This window comes from Fusarium subglutinans, assembly GCF_013396075.1.
Source record: "Fusarium subglutinans strain NRRL 66333 chromosome Unknown NRRL66333_c0000028, whole genome shotgun sequence".
Taxonomy (NCBI): Eukaryota; Fungi; Ascomycota; class Sordariomycetes; order Hypocreales; family Nectriaceae; genus Fusarium; species Fusarium subglutinans.
The window spans coordinates 315,796-333,374 of NW_023502091.1; the positions used below are offsets into that span (position 1 = coordinate 315,796).

The 17,579-nt window shown below is 48.9% G+C and overlaps 6 protein-coding genes across 6 annotated transcripts; 4 read left to right on the forward strand and 2 right to left on the reverse strand.

Annotated features, from left to right (window-relative positions):
• Positions 1 to 1,034: 1,034 nt before the first annotated feature.
• Positions 1,035 to 3,479, forward strand: FSUBG_3281 (j domain protein; the record flags this gene model as incomplete). Its single annotated transcript, XM_036681145.1, has 1 exon — positions 1,035 to 3,479. The coding sequence occupies one exon, from the start codon at positions 1,035 to 1,037 to the stop codon at positions 3,477 to 3,479; it is 2,445 nt and encodes an 814-aa protein (XP_036541242.1).
• A 594-nt stretch (positions 3,480 to 4,073) lies between these two features.
• On the reverse strand, positions 4,074 to 5,946 carry FSUBG_3282 (CDF family cation efflux system; the record flags this gene model as incomplete). The annotated part of the gene is made up of 3 exons (XM_036681146.1): positions 4,074 to 5,585; positions 5,650 to 5,733; positions 5,803 to 5,946. 3 exons carry the CDS (start codon positions 5,944 to 5,946, stop codon positions 4,074 to 4,076), a joined length of 1,740 nt encoding a protein of 579 aa, XP_036541243.1.
• Positions 5,947 to 8,713: 2,767 nt separating this feature from the next.
• On the forward strand, positions 8,714 to 10,736 carry FSUBG_3283 (uncharacterized protein; the record flags this gene model as incomplete). The annotated part of the gene is made up of 4 exons (XM_036681147.1): positions 8,714 to 8,946; positions 9,016 to 9,505; positions 9,559 to 9,656; positions 9,704 to 10,736. The coding sequence occupies 4 exons, from the start codon at positions 8,714 to 8,716 to the stop codon at positions 10,734 to 10,736; spliced, it is 1,854 nt and encodes a 617-aa protein (XP_036541244.1).
• Positions 10,737 to 11,279: 543 nt separating this feature from the next.
• On the forward strand, positions 11,280 to 12,312 carry FSUBG_3284 (uncharacterized protein; the record flags this gene model as incomplete). Its single annotated transcript, XM_036681148.1, has 2 exons — positions 11,280 to 11,434; positions 11,493 to 12,312. 2 exons carry the CDS (start codon positions 11,280 to 11,282, stop codon positions 12,310 to 12,312), a joined length of 975 nt encoding a protein of 324 aa, XP_036541245.1.
• Positions 12,313 to 14,486: 2,174 nt separating this feature from the next.
• FSUBG_3285 (syntaxin 1B 2 3) lies at positions 14,487 to 15,956 on the forward strand (the record flags this gene model as incomplete). The annotated part of the gene is made up of 4 exons (XM_036681149.1): positions 14,487 to 14,492; positions 14,760 to 14,829; positions 14,895 to 15,668; positions 15,721 to 15,956. The coding sequence occupies 4 exons, from the start codon at positions 14,487 to 14,489 to the stop codon at positions 15,954 to 15,956; spliced, it is 1,086 nt and encodes a 361-aa protein (XP_036541246.1).
• Positions 15,957 to 16,654: 698 nt separating this feature from the next.
• Positions 16,655 to 17,362, reverse strand: FSUBG_3286 (uncharacterized protein; the record flags this gene model as incomplete). The annotated part of the gene is made up of 1 exon (XM_036681150.1): positions 16,655 to 17,362. One exon carries the CDS (start codon positions 17,360 to 17,362, stop codon positions 16,655 to 16,657), a length of 708 nt encoding a protein of 235 aa, XP_036541247.1.
• Between the last annotated feature and the right edge of the window lie 217 nt (positions 17,363 to 17,579).

Consider the following 17,579-nt stretch of genomic DNA (forward strand, 5'->3'; position numbering starts at 1 on the left):
TCGTCCCTAAAGTAACTTCAATAGACCTTTACGATATTACACAGTTGATCGAGGGAGTTGATTATACTCAGACTTGGACAGCTCCCACTGCAGGAAGTTTCGTTTCAACAATAATACAGCCCGCTAAGGACATGGATAGTTATCCTTGACCCTGGGGAATCCTTGCTTAGCTCATTGAAACGCATGACATCGCGAACCGTGCTATCGACCACTGATGCTATCATGCTATCAAGAGACACTGCATTTTTAAGGACACTGATAGTTGATAGTAATCAGAAGTTACTTGGCATTTCAAGTGGGTAAAATAGTTGCACGAGATGACCTGGCAACGCTGTTGTTTGAAGGTCTATGTATGGATGATCTTGAGTAACTGTTTATGGTATAATTAGTTGACTCGATGTTTCATTTCTATGTGAACACAAACTGACTCCAAGTCGGACATTTATTAGAGACATAATCTAATAGAAATTCCCAATAAAACAAGAGCAGTCTCAGAAACAATACAATTGAATACCCCGCTACTATCCACGCTTAAACCTGCCACATGTTGTTCATGGTGTCTTGGGGCATCGTGGATCTGAAAATGGGGCTGGTAACCGCTCTAAGTGTTGTTTCTCTCATTACTTGCTATTTGTTTTATTCCATAAGCTCAATCAGAGTTTGATAGATGATGAATGCTAATTCTCCTTGCCAATATGCTCTATTGCACTGTACACTTCTAGGACGACCCCTGTAGTTTGCGTCAGTAGGTGCTTACATTAGTGGCCTAACAACTTCTCCAACTCCCAACAATGGATCAACCCACATCGGGATCGTGCGAGGGGCCTTTGACTGATCCATCCGCTTTCTTGTGTGTATCGTGATTGGAGAATCACTCACTCACTCACTCACTCACTGCCATCAGTCCGAGGCGGTGACATCTCTACTATTCTGATCTGTAGTCCACTCACTCACTCTATTCTGCCCTCTCTCAATGGAGAGTTAGTCGTCTGCCTCTCTCTCTCTCTCTCAACACCATCAGACAAATAGACATCATGCCCCATGACAGAGACTCCCGCCGCGAAAGCCTTCGAGTGCCCCGCGCTCGTACTCGTCGTGGCGCCTCCAGAAACTCTCCAGTGCGCTCTTCAGCCAATTTGGATGAGCACCGCCTGTCTTCAGGCGCCCCAGCTACTACTGCGCAACCTCTTCGAGCTGCTCCATCTCGCTTTTCCCTCAATGAACAGTTCGCTGCTACAAAGCAGGAGTTCGCATTCTGGGACGATGATGCTAGTTCGATCTACGAGCGTGGAACGAGTGTTGTTTCCGAGACGGGAGATCCAGACCTCGATGAGAAGGCTGCCTTGAGCTCAACTGAAGGAGGCTTTGGACCTGTGCCTCATACACAAGATCTAGCACCTGGAGCAGAGGATCTAGACACTAATTTTTACGACCTACTTTGTCTCCCACGAGACACTTCAGAGTTGTCGCAACAGCAGATCCGGAGCGCATACTACCGTCTGTTTATCCTCTTTTACCCGGACAGCTATCCTGAGCATTTGCGCCCCGTAGCTCATCAGCAATTCCTCCGTGTCCAAGATGCCTTCGAAACACTCATTGATCCTGCGCGACGAGCTCAGTACGACCTAGACCAGTTTCTGGAAGCTCAAGAGACAGGCGCATCACAATCAGCATACGAAGTCGCATTTAAAGAAGCTGTTTGGGACCGCTTACAGAACGGTATACAGACAAGCTCTGATCTAGGAATTCGACTTGATGCCTCTGGGTCGGGACATGGCGCCTCAGGGCTGCAAATCCTTGACTTTTCTCTCAGTCATTCCGTCACAGTCGACCTACCAGCACTTCAGAAGCTTCTTCAGCCACAAGTTACACGACTCGCAAGTCTTGCTTCAAGGGACGAGAAGGAGACAATCGAGAGTCCATCACAGCCTCGCATTCAAGTCGCAACACCCACTGTGACTGTGACTGGATCTACCTACGGCATTACACGGGATCTGTCCTTGGTACCAACATCACTCTTGTACGATCGATATCAACCTCTGTTACCCTTGCCAATCTCCAGACAGAGACTCATACAGCTTGTTGAGAATAAGTTCGCTCCGTTGGCCTCTCTGCGATATCGACAAGAGTTTTTGAACCGCTCACCTTCATCGTCCCCTGATAAGCTTAGGTGGATCAAGACTGCTGTTGAGCTCGAATCAGATGTTCTGCCAGAGTTCTCCGTCACCAGCCGTCTTTATCATCACTTCCTCCTCCCCAAATTCTCAGAACCAACCATAGCCGAGGCTAGTATACAATCGTCGCGTGATTCGTCGTCGATTCAACCGCGTGTTGCTCTAGGTCTCTGCCAGAATCTGCGACACGGAACAGGATACCTGCGCGCAGACAGTGGCGACTGGAGCTTTGGATCCAATCAACACTCTCATTTTTTCTCCGAACACTCAAGAATCAGTCCAGACTTCTTCAACGCCGAAGCCCCTGGACCGACCCCCAACCTTGAGCTAGGCTTCCGAACAGGACCATCAGACCGATTACCTGTACCGGGCTCGTCAGACTCTCCTGGCGATGAGGGCGGTATTAGGGGTCTCGACTACGAGATCAATTCTTGCAAGCATGGAAGTTGGGCTGTCTCTGCATCCGCTACACCAACCTCAGTGGCCGGCGCTGTCCGATACAGCAAGGACCTGACTCTACCTTTCCAAACTCCTCCGACATCACTGGATCCTGGTCTACCCTCGTCAGCCCGCGTGGAGGCAGAGCTCTGTTCCAACACATTCCAGGACCAGTATTTTGCCCTCCGCAATCTGTGGTCCGTTGGCCGTTTCGCGCGTGTTGGTCTTGAAGTCGGCATCAGTCTGCACAACCTTCACCTCTCCGTCTACTGGTCCCGCCTTGGTCAGCGTCTCAGTGTCCCTCTTCTCATAGCACCACGATCGCTTCTCGGGTCTAGTGTCCTTTTCTGGGCTGGCGCTCTACCCTTTGCTGGACTTGCGGCAGTGCAACTTGGTCTTAACTATCGTCGCCGTCAACGAGTTTCACGATCTCATCGCCGCGTTCGCTCAGATGTCTCTTCAACTGGGGCACCAGTCGCCATTGCTCGGCATAGATACGAGGCAGAAAACATCACAACACTCCTCGCACATCCAATAGAGGGTCGCCAGAAGCATCAGATGACACTTGGTGGTCTCGTTATCCTCAATGCTAAATACGGCATCCCTGATGAATACGGCATCCTCGCAACAAGCGATCAAGTTGCCGATGTCACAATCGCCGTTGCCGCTCTTATCAACGAATCATCGTATTCCAGCGGCCCAGCCCTAGTGATCCCCCATGGCGTACGCAAGAGTCGGCTACCAGGATTCTGGGACCCAGCCCCGGGCTTGGACAAGATTCTTCGCGTGGAGTATCTGTTCAAGGGTGACGCAGGCGTCATCGAAGTTGGGAGCCGTGATGAACTCATTCTTCCGCCGCAAGCGTAGGTATTGATTGTCGCCCTTTATGAATGAGAAAATTGAGTATTATCAAATGTAAATACAGTTCGGGACTAGATGCAGATCAAAGAAAAATGGCGTTGAGTGGTGGCTTTGTACCACATGGAGGATATTTTCAAAATAAATAAATAAACAGACGTGCATTGCTAGTGATTAATATCGTGCCTCTAGGGACGATGCCATTTTGCGCAGGAAAAGCTCGACTAGACATCCTTACTCAAGAAAGAGCACAACAGCGCAAGCTAGAAACCGTTCATGGCAAAACACGACGAGAATAGATGCTATAAAGAAAAAGAAAATTCCAATTCGCGTGATGCCTACTAATATCTATCATACAAAACAAAAAAAAGGTACCATCTACCTCTCGAATACCACATATTCTCGTGCCAAATGCTGCCCAACAATAAGACTACCCCATATTAGAGAGTCTATCTTTCCGCACGATAGAACGCCGAACCCTTTTAGTTTAAAGACCAAGGAGAAATTATTCGTAGTATGTAGTAAAGACAGAAAATAGGGGCGGGTGCCAAAAACACACTTAAAGCAAAGCCCGGAACAAAACCTGATGTGCTGGGTAGTGGATTAGTGCTGGTGGTTGTTGCCGTGATCGTGGCCGTGACCGTGGTCATGATCGTGCGCATGAGGGCTGGTAGCGCTGTGCGACGATTGACTACATCGTCTTGTTGACGAAGCCTTGGACGACGAGTCGGCAGGGCAGCAACCCTGGGCCTGGCAGTCGTCGATACACTCAAGGAGGCAACTATCACCCTTGTTGATATCAACAGGACCGTCTAGGGACAGAGCAGCAGCTTCTGCTTCGTGTGAGTGCTTCTGGTCGAAGCAGAACTCGGGCTGTATCGTAGCGCTGTGAATGCCAAACCCATGAAGACACTTCCGAGCTCGGCGGGCCAGCTCCATGTACTTCTCGCCACTGTGAGAATCAATGGGGAAAGACACTTGGAGGTGCATACTAGCGACAAGTTTGGTGTCTGAGAGTTGCCAGACATGAATATGATGGCAGGTAATAACGCCGGGAAGAGCTTCGATGTCTTGTCTAATCTCAGGGACGCTGATATGCTCAGGAGTGGCTTGTAAAAGAACACGAGCGGTGCCTCGGGTGAGAGGAATGCAGGTCTTGAGGATAATAGCAGTGATGAACAGAGAGACGGCGGGATCAGCATAGACTTTGCCAGGCCAGTCCGTCAGCCAGATAATGAGAGCCGTGACCATGACACCTATGTTGCCAAGCATGTCTCCAATGACGTGGAGAATCATGGCATTCATACCCATGTCAGCGTGGTTATGGCCGTGGCTGTCCTTCTTGCCAGCTTTCTTGGGAAGAGTGTGGTGGTGGCCGTGATGAACGCTCGAGTCCCGTCTGGGTCGTCGAGAGTGGGAATGAGAGTGAGAAGCTTTTCTATTGTGACCAAGCGAAGAACCCTTCTTAGCAACGTCTTTGAGAAGAGGCGACTCCTCATGCGCCTCGTCCTCCTCCATGATCAGAGAGTTCTCGGCGTCGGTCTCGCTCTCGCTAGTGCTTTCGTTGGTCTCGCCACGCGTAGCTTCGATAATGCTTTGTCGGAAACTTGCTGGGTGAATGCTCAAGTCATCGAGACTAGCGAAACGAGCATGTCCACTCCTACTGGATCGATGATAGTCGCGGCCTCGTGTGGATGCATCTCGGCTATGTCGCTGTTCGTTGGATTTGCCGTTGGACTTCTTGGACGCTGTTGCACGGCGGACCACGGCCTCGGGTAGAACCTCAGCAGCGCGGCCACTTTCGTCTGCAAGAGTGCCCTGGGTTTGGTAACCGGCATTGCCCTCCTCCTCGTCGTGGACGTGGGCGTGAGAGTGTCCGTGCTCATGATCATGATCGTGCTCGCCGGGTCCATGAGAGTGACCGTGGCCGCCGAGGACAAAGAAGCCGACAAAGTTGGAGAATAGGCCGGCAGAACCAACAATGAGCATGAGCTTCGGGTTATTGATCTCGGGTGGTTCGATGAATCGGGTCAATGCTTCGAGGACGATGGAAACACAGAGGGCGATGAGGAAAACGGCGTTGAAAAAGGCACCAAGAATCTCTGCGCGAACCCACTAGAAGATAGTTAGACAAGCGCATCGGCATTAAAGGGGACGCAGAATGGTTTGGGAGACGTACGCCAAAGGTGAATTCGTCAGTAGAGGTCTTTTGTGCGGCAGACACAGCCCAGAGGCCGATAACCAACGAGATGATATCATTGAGCTGCGCAGAGTTAGCTAATGTCCTGTCTATTGATTCGCATGCAGCGCGAAACAGATGCGATTGACTGACCATGTGAAAAGCATCGGCCATGAGGGCCAGCGAGTGGGCAAGGAAGCCAGAGACGATCTCGACGAGGAAAAACAGAGTGTCAATGGCTATCATCACCTTGATCCTGGTACTCTTGGACCAGGCCATCTTTTGGAGAATACCCATGGCGAAGAAATGACACGAGCACCAAAAGAGGGTGCTCACTCTTGTCGTGGGGGAAGGATAATGAAAGTCAAGTTTTGTTGTTGTTGAAGATGGGAGGAAAAAGAGACCGGGAGCTGGAGGGGGGGAACCTGGTGAAATGGCCGCGGGCTGCAGGAGATTTCAGCGACTTTTAGGTTAGTTACGATGACGGAATGCGACAGTGGAGGCTGATCCCTAGACCAGGGAGGGATGAGAATGGACGGGATGGATAGGAGCTGCAGACTGAGGCAAGCAAGGGCTGGTTACACAGATGTGAGAGATGTTTCTCAGGTATGTAAATCCCCGTGTCGTACAATGAAGTACGACAGATTGTCACAGGGAAAGCGACGAGACGAAGGAGAAACTCAAGTCAAAGAGCGAGCTGATTAATTTTATTGCATAGTTTGTCATTTATTAGTGGCAATTCATTCAATGGTTAAACCGGCACGGCATTCGACGATCGAGACTAACACGGTGACAGAGCTTTTTCGGTCGCGGGCGAGGCATTGCCAGCCTAGATCAGATTGGGATGTCGGTTCTCTAAAGTACCTAGTTCCTAGACAGGTGAGACAGGGCTGGCGCTATAGATCGTTAGTTAACGGCATGTCTTAGCCCACTGTCGACGCCCGCGCCCGCTATTCAAAGTCAGCCAGCCCTTGAATCAGTACCTACTCTCCAGGGTCCCTAGCACCCAGTTCAGTGAGTTATGATAAACGTTACCACGTATGTATAAGCTTAGTTCAACCACCTACGAGCAAACTTTGAATGCAAAAGACTTCGAAGTTCGAGTCCAGGATACTCGACAAGTCGGTTCGGGATGTATTCCAATACAGTTCAATAGGAAGAGTCCGGTTCGGCAATAGACCCGTTCGCCACTGGGGCTGACTCCGACTTCGGTAAATGGATAGCTCCATCCAATCCAATCCACTTGGACAAATGCATCCATTGATATGGAGAAACACTTGCAAACTAGAAACATGGAAAGTTTCTGTGAATCTTTTCTGAGCATTCTATTATTATTATTATTAACATTCTGAGATCTCCGACAGATGTTTGATGTTGTCGCAATTAGATTGTGCAATCCGACGCTATAGTGCCAACCTAAGATGCTACCCCTCCACTCGTAACAAACATCTTATGTATTCAACAAGCTACCTTACTTATTTTCCCACCTCTCGTAAGGAAAACAGCATCAGCTCAAGTTCCCCATCTGAGCTTTGTCGTTAGATGAGCATCCATTGAATCGTAGGGCTGCGGGTTTCGACACCGTCTTTACCGTAGCTCAATTATTTAAGCCCCAGTTGATATCCATTGCAAAAATCCCCGGAACGGTTACAAGACTTCCGAGAGACAACTGTCAAACCACATATCACATTGTGGCTACACGGTTCACTCGGCTGTTTTGTACATCTTTACCGTTTCTGTGTGGCTCCTTGCGTTAGATAGGTACCGCTGTCTTTATTAACCCAGTCATGCAGCCAGCCTCAGTCTTTCAGCTTTGCCTGGCGCATGCCAACTATCGAAAGGGGCACACTGCACTAAAAGCCACAACGCAGGGAATACGAGCCGTGCTGCAAGGCGTGCCTGGGACTACTGTGTGATAAGTATTCATGTATTGCGGGATCTCACGATTGGTAGATTAGTTTTTCGTAGGATGAGCTGGTTTTCTTAAGCTGATTGTACGAAGCAAAGACTCTTTGTTTTGTTTATATGACCACCAACATGATAGGTGCGTCAATCCTATGCAATGCCAAACATGGCAACGAAGAATGAACGACGAAGTGCCAAATCAGTTACACCAGATTTGGAATCTAACTCTTGTATACTTAGGTATATACAATCGATCATCCTCTACGTTGTTTCTGCCACGAGCATTCTCCCATTGCAATATAAGAACTGTAGGGTATGACAGTTGGACAGAACTCCCTGCCTGTTTATGATTTCATCACAGTTGGTGGAGCTGACGATGTGTATTAGCGCCTCCAACGGCCCGCACCCGCACCCGTAACCGTACCCGTCTTATAACAAGCGCCGGGCGCCTCCTCATGCGTACAGAATTTCATTTCATCCCGTTTCCACTGTCAATACTATATCTAACTCACTGTCCGTCTCCAAAAACATGGAAATGAATGCTAGTGGAAATAGGGAAGGCATATTTGGGAGGCCTACCATGGTACGTCGCCTGACCATGATGTGAAACATTGCGAGGCACCCATCCATAATTCAACATGTGCTGCGGTTTGCCGCCTATCTTGCCACGGCCACTACTCTACGCGCCTTTCAACCCCGGATAGCGACATGGATAGACTTAACCAAGTAGGCTGGTTGGTCAACACTGTCCCACAAAGGCAACAGTCTTGTTGGTTGAGATTCGTTAATAGAGGCAGTGCTCTTGTCTGTTGGGATTTAACAACTCGTTCTTAAATGACTCGTCCAACCCATAGAAGCTGGCTGTGTTCTCATATTCGTAGTAACTGTGTATTGCGATTTATTCTTTGTTTTAACTGTTAGCTCATATCATAAGCATTCATCGTCTGATTCACAACTGAGGATGGACGTCGCCGCAAGTATTATTGCATTTGTCCAAATCTCGACAGAAATTGGGAAATGTATAATCAAGACGAAGAGATTGTGGGACCAAGCCCAAGATCTACCTCAAGAAACGTCGTTTCTTCTGAACCGTCTACAAGGCTATAAAGCTATATTTGAGACACTTGGTCAGCAATATCCAAACCAGGAATCTTTCAATATGCTGCCTACATTTTCGTTGGTGCAAGATAACCTCCGAGCTTCACTGGAGGCACTTGAGGAGCTTAGAAAAAACGCGGATTATATATCCACGAAACTCGAAGTCAAGACTGGCCTGAAGCGGAAGCTAGCCGCTGTCAAGATAGTCATTGGAAAGGAAAGCTCAGATGGGCTCACCACCAGACTTAATGAGGCAATATCAATGCTGTGCTTAGCAGTACAGGCCTGGCACATGTAAGTATTGACATGACGGGGACTAATACAGAGCTTGCTTGTGAGTAGTAACTAATGATATTCGTCAAGGACTATCTCGATAATGACACCTGATCTAATTGCAGCTCAGCTCACCAAAACACTCAACGACCACTGCACAAGCTCTAAATTTGAGAAACAACCACAGATCGAGGCCCAAAAGCAAGATGAATCTCGCGGCCATGTCATAGAGATTGATGAATCTGAACTGACACGTATCCCGAAAGACAATGCAAAGCTCAACAAGAAATATACCGCTTCGAGATTTGGCCGTTTCACCATGGCCTATGCCACCACCACTGGTGCCTGGCAGGCGTATCTTCAACTGCCAAGTTGGCTTTCATCGTCCGTATATGAACTACAATCGACTCGAACTGGCTATGGCTGGACGTACAACTTTCGGGTGTACAACGTCGTTCCATATAAATCTGATATTATTCAGAGAATACTAAATGGAGATAGGGCTGGTGTTCTTGAGCTATTCAGAAACCGGAAAGCATCTCCGTTCGACAAAGATGAATATGGACACTCGCTTCTTTATGTATGGCAGCAACCTTGGACACTGCTAGAATTGATTACTCATTTGAATCACAGTGGGCTGCGACTGGCAAGAACTTCGACATCTGTCAGTTGCTACTTAGCTTAGGGCTTCATGAAGCTTTGCTTGAGCAAGTTGGCAAAACTGCCCAAGCGTAAGTTCTACGCAATAGCCATGCGATAAGTTCTGACATACTCTCAGGGGTGCATTGGCACCGCCAGTGTACGATCCCGATCGACAACACCCGGAGGAAATATGGCTAAAGATTGCAGACTTATTTCAGTCATATATGGATGAGCCAGAGACAAGCATGGTTCTGCGTATGTTCGACTATCACAATTCCTGCGATTATGGAGATGAGTACATAAGAATCTTTCAGCAAAGATTCTTGCCCAACTTCTATAATGGCCCGCTCATTCATCGCCTGGAAGCTTTCCGGCTTGGATCCTTTCACTGTCTAGATTCAACAACGCCCCCCTACCTCATCGCACGAGACCTGAAGATCACCAGCTTCGACGTTAGCGAGTCAAGTCGCACCGGAGTTTCACTCATGCACTCGGCAGCTGTGGCATTCGGTATTCGTTTCGCGGATGAAGTCATTCCGTGGAAAAGAGGTTGGGCCATGTGGACTATGTCACTCTATGATGAGGGATGGGGTCACTTGGTGCGGGAGGTAGCCTCAATTGCCAGACAGGAAGATTTACACACAGTCGAGATAGTGCAGCCCTGGGACGTGTATCAGGTTCCAACCTGGAAAGGCACACCCCTGATCTCAGTTATTGGAGGAGCCATTTGCTATCTGTCACCGGATATGAGTTTCTTTCACTGGGACAATGTTTTCCAGGGATGCATCCAGAAGTGGGTTTCAATCTTGCAGGAGAGCGGAGTTGACCTGATGCTCTATGGAGAACAAGAGTCCATCAATATTAGCAAACACTTTCGCGCAGCTTTCGATTCAGACGCAATCGAGGCATCGAGGAATGAAATACGGAACGTGCTGCCGTCATCGAGCGCGAGACTTACGTTTATTCGACCAGAGCGTGGTGAACGAGAAAGGTGGAATAAAAACCATTGGGTACCTATTCGACTTTTGAAACTCAAGTTTGGTCAAACACCTGAAGAATGGCAAATAAGTTGGGCACCAGAATTTGAATGCATGGCGAATGACTTTTGGCAGATGATAGAGAAAGAAAAAGAGGTCGTCATAATGCCTGGGTCATGGGTTGATGGATAACAAATGCAGTTGGCACGGCGAAAGCAAACAGCGATCATTTGAGTGACATATCTCTCATCTCCATCAAGAACTGCTGTTGCCATTTGAATATTCATTATTGATAGTCTGGTTCATCAAGGACAAGTATCTAAAGTTACCTATATTTGGTAAACAAATCTTACAGAATACCTACGTACCTAGATCTGGTAACGGTATCTTCATCAGCAGCAAGCCGTGGCCCGTGCCGCTGATATAGTCTCCTGAAGATTCCACATCTTGCCATCCAACCATTTGTGACATTACAATAAGCGTATCTGGTTATCATGCCACTTCAAACTCAGCCTATCTACTACTTCCTACTGGCCTTACCTGTTTACCTTTGGTACACACACATGTGCTGTACCCCGCCGTGTAAGGCGGGGCAACTAACAAGCGGTCCCGTCATGACATACATCCGTTCCTACCCAACCTTGATCCCATTCATCTCAATCTTATTCTACATAAACCTTTAGCAGATCGTCCCTGTGACATTCGATCTTAGGTATGAATCATTTTGAAACTACTATGACGACTATCCGACCAGCAGGAAAGGCCGGCGTATGGTACCAGAAAGACCCGAAAGATTTACGCCCTGAGCTGCAAAGCTACCTAACGGCAGTCCCGGAGAGTTTGGATGGAGTTGCACTGCCCATTCCCGGAGCCCGTGTTATCATCGCCCCGTGAGTTTGCCTGGAGAGTACATTGATATAATTTTGAGCTGATGACAATGTGCTGCAGCCATGCGGGATATGAATTCTCGGGACCGTGTGCAGCTTGGGCTTACAAGACCCTTGACCTGAGCCGTGCCAAGCGAGTCATCGTCCTTGGTCCATCTCACACTTACTATCTCGAGGGATGTGCAGCAACCACTTTTGAGACATATGCGACACCCTTTGGTAATCTGGAGATAGACACAGAACTGGCCACTGAGCTCGAGGATGCAGTAGCAATGGAGCCTATGGACAGAAGGGGGGAGGTTAACGAACACTCTCTTGAGATGCATATGCCGATCCTTTACCTCCGCTGCCAGGAAACCTTTGGCTCACCTGATAAGTTCCCCAAGATTGTGCCCGTGCTCGTGGGAAGCAATAACAGGCGAGAGGAGAAGGCTATAGGGCGAGCCCTATTGCCCTACCTCAGAGATCCTGAGAACGCCTTCATCATCAGCTCCGATTTCTGTCATTGGGGCTATCATTTCAGCTACCTACCTTACTCCCGTACGAAGAGTCCTTCTGATTTGATACGGTTGCAAAAAGATGGCCCCAAACCCAACGGTCCACCCATCCATGAGACGATTAGAGTCATCGACGAAGCGGCCATGGACGCCGTCGAGAGTGGAAGCCATGACGCATTCCTTGACAGTCTTAAGCAAACACGAAATACTGTCTGTGGACGCCACCCTATTGGTGTCGCGATGGCAGCTCTGGAGTTCATCCGACAAGAGGATGCGTTTCAAGACAAGGGGCGATTCCGTATCCTCAAATATAACCGCAGCAAGTTGGTTGATATGCCGAATGATAACAGCGTTAGCTATGTGTCTGCATATGCTGTTCTTTGAGTATGGAATTTCAACATGTGGGCGTTTTGGTGTGGTGGAATGATAGTCTTTGAAATCAGATGGAGTATCAAATGTATGTGCTGGACTCACGATGGGGGAAGAAGTTGTACTATCATTAGGTGGCCCTGGGGAGTCGAGAGATAGCGTCACCGTTAACAGATATGCAACTAAATAACATGATATTGGTAGGAACTGTGCGATCCGCAATTGATAGGAGAATTCAAAGTCATTGTTTGTTCAAGTAAGGTTCTCGGAATAAGCCTATGGTAGAGTCCGTCGGAAACGGATTTGGGCAGCTTGTTGGTTGGTGCTGCGCAGCAAGTTTCTGCGGCTGAAATATGAGATGGATGGCTGGAAGGGTGTCAATTGTCCCCGTCCCTTGAACGGCAGAGTAAGACGAAGGATACATTTGCTGGTGGAGCTGGCCAAGGGCATAAGCAACGGGAAATTACGAGATACATACAAATATCCCGACTTATCCTCCAGTAAAAGAGTTGCTATTACTATAAGGTTGATATGCTATAGATGTAATCATTTCCGTGTTCGACTCTATACCAGTGACAGGACAAGATGAATGATGGTTCCTCAATCCGAAAATACCACGAATAGCTCCTTGGCGATGCCGCTCCAGACCCACGCGGCGAAGCTTAAGTTCGTTGTTCGAGACCCCCTGGTCAAGGTCAATCTCGAAAGGGTGCGCGCCATTTTGCAGAGCTGAAGGCCTAGCGCAGGATCGCAGGGCTCACTCAGGTGGAGGTTGTCAGCCTGCAGATGGACGGATTCAATTGCTTCAGTTAGCGGATGACACCAGAGACTTTGTTTATGAATCAGAGTTTGAAGCTTTTGGTGATGATGTCGGATAGTGCCGGTGGGTGCTATGATAGTCGGGGACGAAAGAGAGATTGGATATAAAACACCAGACTTGTTACAGAATTCTCAGTCTGAGTCTGAAGAAACCAGGATTAATGGAGAGCAGGCGCCCAAGGATGAAACAGTGGAGAATGCATCACCAATGAACGATGCTATCGAGGGACAGTGGTTATTTCGGGATATACCCCTTGTTCAGGAGTGCTAGACAAAATAAGGTGGCGAGATCGATTATGTTATTTAGCGGTAGCGTGTAGGCTTGAATCTGTCTCCTATTCTCCCTCTAAGCCAAAATCATGTTAAGCTCATTTATAGCTAGGCTGCTGCATGTCTCTGGTGCCATTCTATGATGATCCAATTGAATAAGTGTCGCATGATTAACCAGACTCTCAAAGTGTTTCTGGCTGTTGCAGCTCTGGTTTTGAGCACCTTTATCATGGCATCGCGTGCGATCAAAGGGGCTGTTTCGAAGCTGATCATGACGATGCGAACCTTGGCACTCGGCCAAAACAACCAGAGAAACAGAGTCTCCTACGTAGCCGTCGTACACTAGAAGTCGCAACTGGAATCAGATTTGCATGTCTTGACCCGACTATTGGACCCTGCATCGCCATCCAAGAGAGCAAAGAAAGCAAAGGGGCTTGCACAATACGGAGTAAGCATGGTGCTTGTACGGAACTGGGCTAAGCTAAGGCAATCTCTAGCCCGCTAAAGGCAGTGAGCGGCGTCCAAGCGCCAGTGCCTTAGCCTCCACCCTCACCCCCCAGGCCCGCTAACATTTCAGTGGCTAAGTGCTACTCTGCCACTGCCACTGCCGCTGCTACTCAACACCTCCACTAATCTCGTCTCGCACTTGCTTGGGCTGGGCTGGCACTCCCATTCCTGCCCTGGCTGGGGCCTTCCTTGCCGCCTCCCGTCACGTCTCATTTGCACCTTCCTTGATCCTATTTTTCTGACCTTAACTCTACACCCTCCCTCGTCTCACTCGACTCTCTTTTTCATTCACTTGCCGTCTTTTCCTTTTTTTACCTTTTTCTATCTCGTCAGTAGTTTACGCAAGTCTCGATCATTCTTCTCTTTGGTCGTATATATCCACGAGCCTTTCTCCTTTCTCTTTGCTGCGCGACGAGAAACACCCACTCTAAGCAAACCCCTTCCTTGGCAACTCGACTCGATTCGAAAAGCGACGAGAGAAAAGCAATTAATCAGAGACAATCCTCGAAAAACGACCAACCTCCGGTGAAAGGAGGTGAAATTCGTCGAAACCAAAACATACAGCACAGCAGAGCTCCAGCTCAGTCACTACAATGAGTGTTAGTTTGCGCCTCCTACCCAACCCTCTCCTATTGATCCCACTCCAATTTGGAGTGTTTCCCATGCGACGCCAATTGAGCTTGTAGCCTATCGCGACCTGCTGCTTTCTATCCCAACTGCCTAAACCGCTTTCCATGAATAATTTGCTGACTTTTGTTATAGTACGGGTACGTTTTGCCTGAGTTGTCGAATATAGCTTACTCGGCTTGCTTACTGACTCTGACAACAGATACGGTGGCCAAAATCCATACGACTCCCCTGACCAGGGCTATGGTGGTAACAATGGTTATGGCAATGGCGGTGGCTACAACAGCCCACCCGCTCAGGGTTATGGAGGTGAGAATTTTGGACTCAAAGGGTTGCTCTCTTCCACCACATACTGACATGGCTTTGAGGGATAGGTAGCGTTGAGATGGCTCCCCTTGCCCACAACGCCAGCGGCTTTGGCCAAGGCGACCCCAACGCCATTCTCAATGAGTGCCGCGACATCGACCGTGGAATCGACACTGTTGAGCAGAACTTGGAACAGCTCCGTATGATCCAACAGCGAACTCTTGACGACGCCGACAGCTCAGGTTCCAGTGCCGCCAGCCGCCAGCTCGACTCACTTTCCGCTGATACCATGTCTCTCTACCGCGAGCTTACCGAGCGAGTCCGCACCGTCAAGTCTAACCCTGAGGCGAAATCGCCAAAGAACAACCCTCATGTCACCCGCATTGACCGCCGTCTCAAGGCTGCCATCACCCAATACCAGCAGGTCGAGTCACAATTCCGAAAACGCACACAGGATCAGATGGCCCGACAGTACCGCATTGTGCGCCCAGATGCTTCCGAGCAAGAGATCCAGGCTGCTGTTGAAGACACCACAGGAGGCCAGGTCTTTAGCCAGGCCATGATGCAGAGCGATCGCCAGGGTCGTGCCCGTGCTGCTCTGAGCGCTGTTCAGGATCGTCACCAAGCTCTCATCAAGATCGAGCAGCAAATGGTTGAGCTGGCTCAGTTGTTCCAGGATATGGACACACTCGTCGTTCAGCAAGAAGCTGCCGTCACCCAAATTGAACAGAAGGGCGAGGAAGTCGTCGAGAACCTCGATAAGGGTAACGAGGAGATTGGTGTGGCCGTCAACACTGCTCGCAAGACACGCAAGAAGAAGTGGATCTGCTTGGGTATCTGTGGTATGTATTCGCAACCCCAACCTCATATGACGCATCTCGCTAACTTATCTAGTTGCTATTATCGTTGTCATTGTGATTATTGTTCTCATCTACATCTTCGTCATCAAGGGACAAAACAACAACAACAAGAAGCGAAGTATCGAGGCTGCCATTGGCAGCTTGCCCGTTATGCACACAGCTGTCCTACCTGCTCGCTTAGCCCGTCGTGTTGCTGCCGACAACACAGTATCTATGCTCAACAGTGTTGGTGGAGGACGATTCCATCTACCTCAGCTACCGCGGAACTAGGTAGGGGTTGAATGATGAGAGACTGGCTCAGAGGCGATTACCCTCGAATGACGAGAAGGCGATACTTGTATTCATTGACGAATACATACGCGCTTTAGAGAAGTGAGCTGGGATCGTGTGGAAGTAAACGCAGTGTCAGAGCTGTATTTGTGTTTTGCGTATTCCCATTGGATTTGGACCATAACTGTTGCTATAGCCCGATAGCCCGCCTTTTTTCTTTTTTGTTTATACAACCGGGTTTGACTCTGCCACTCTTCTGGCGTTTGATTTCCTTTTCTCTTTGCATTAGTTGGAGGCGTTTATAGTATGAACTTTTAATTACATTTTCGCTTCCTCACTTGTGTTGGTGTATCGTGATGTTTTGACTTGGATCTAGTATTTAAATTGCTAGTTAACAATCTGACACGCTCGACACCCATAATTATCAGACAAACCCTATACGCCAAGATGTATTCATTCATTTTCAAAGGTGTCTGGTCCACCTGAAACTGTCATGACCCATATTCCTCCGGGGACATCTCAGTATAAGCCGAAGGTTCAAAAGCCTTAGTCTTGTAGAATCACAATCTGTAGATGCGTTAGCATGGTGGAAACCTTGACAGCATGCAACTTACCACTGTTGATGGCACGTTTCCATCTTTGCCGATACAGAATCTCAAACTCATCAGAGCAAACGGAACTTCTCAGGCGAGTTCCTATCAGTCATTCTCTGCTTTCGCCTTCCCCTTGTCCTCATCATAGTCTACCACCGCTTCATCAGGGGCGCCATCGTCTTCTTCTGCATCGTGAATGTCTTCATCCTGTCCTATTACCAGACGCCTCTTTTCAGCCTCATCAACCACCTTCTTTAGCACTCCCATCCGTCTGCGGAACTCTTCGGCCAAAACATCGACATCCTCTCCTCCTATGGCGCCACTGCCAGAACCAGGTAGGGACTCGGGTCGCATTTCAACGGGCTCTCGTTCGATGCCTTCAACACGGAGCATTAGGGCGCCAGCACCTCCGTTCTCTTCACCCTCGCTCTGCTGTACAGCTACGCTCGAGTTTGTCACGGCGAATTCGGGCGTTAGACTGGCGGCCCAGGATACAGCCCATCGGTTGGACTCGCCATCTGGAGCTGGCGCGAGATCTACGACAAGAGGTCGGTGCGACGGGTCTTGAGCACCGGCTGCGAGAATCGAAGGGTCGTCATCGGAGAAAACGTAGTGGACGCGAGGATGCACGGTAGTATTTGTGGTTGAGTTGGTCAAGAGAGTGAACAATGGTTCGAAGGGAGGCATCGTGCTCTCAATAGCTTCGTTTTCTTCGTCTGGAGTTTGATTACGGGAAAACTCCAAATCTGGGCCTTGTACAGAAGACTCCGTCGCAGGCTCCGGGGGAGACGGAACCCTATCGGTTCCAGACATGTTGGTAAAATGTATGTATTGTTGGGCTTCTGTAGTGATGAGCAGACGATGTCCAGTCTCGGGGCATCTTTAATCGGTGACGATTTGTCTTTGACCTTGTTGTTTGTTTGTGTTAAAGCTGCCGAGCTCTGTAGGCAGTAGAGCCGTGGGATGACGGTAGGAGCTCTTTATCTTATCGCCACGTGGATACTGGCTAATGCACGTCTAACTCAAGCCC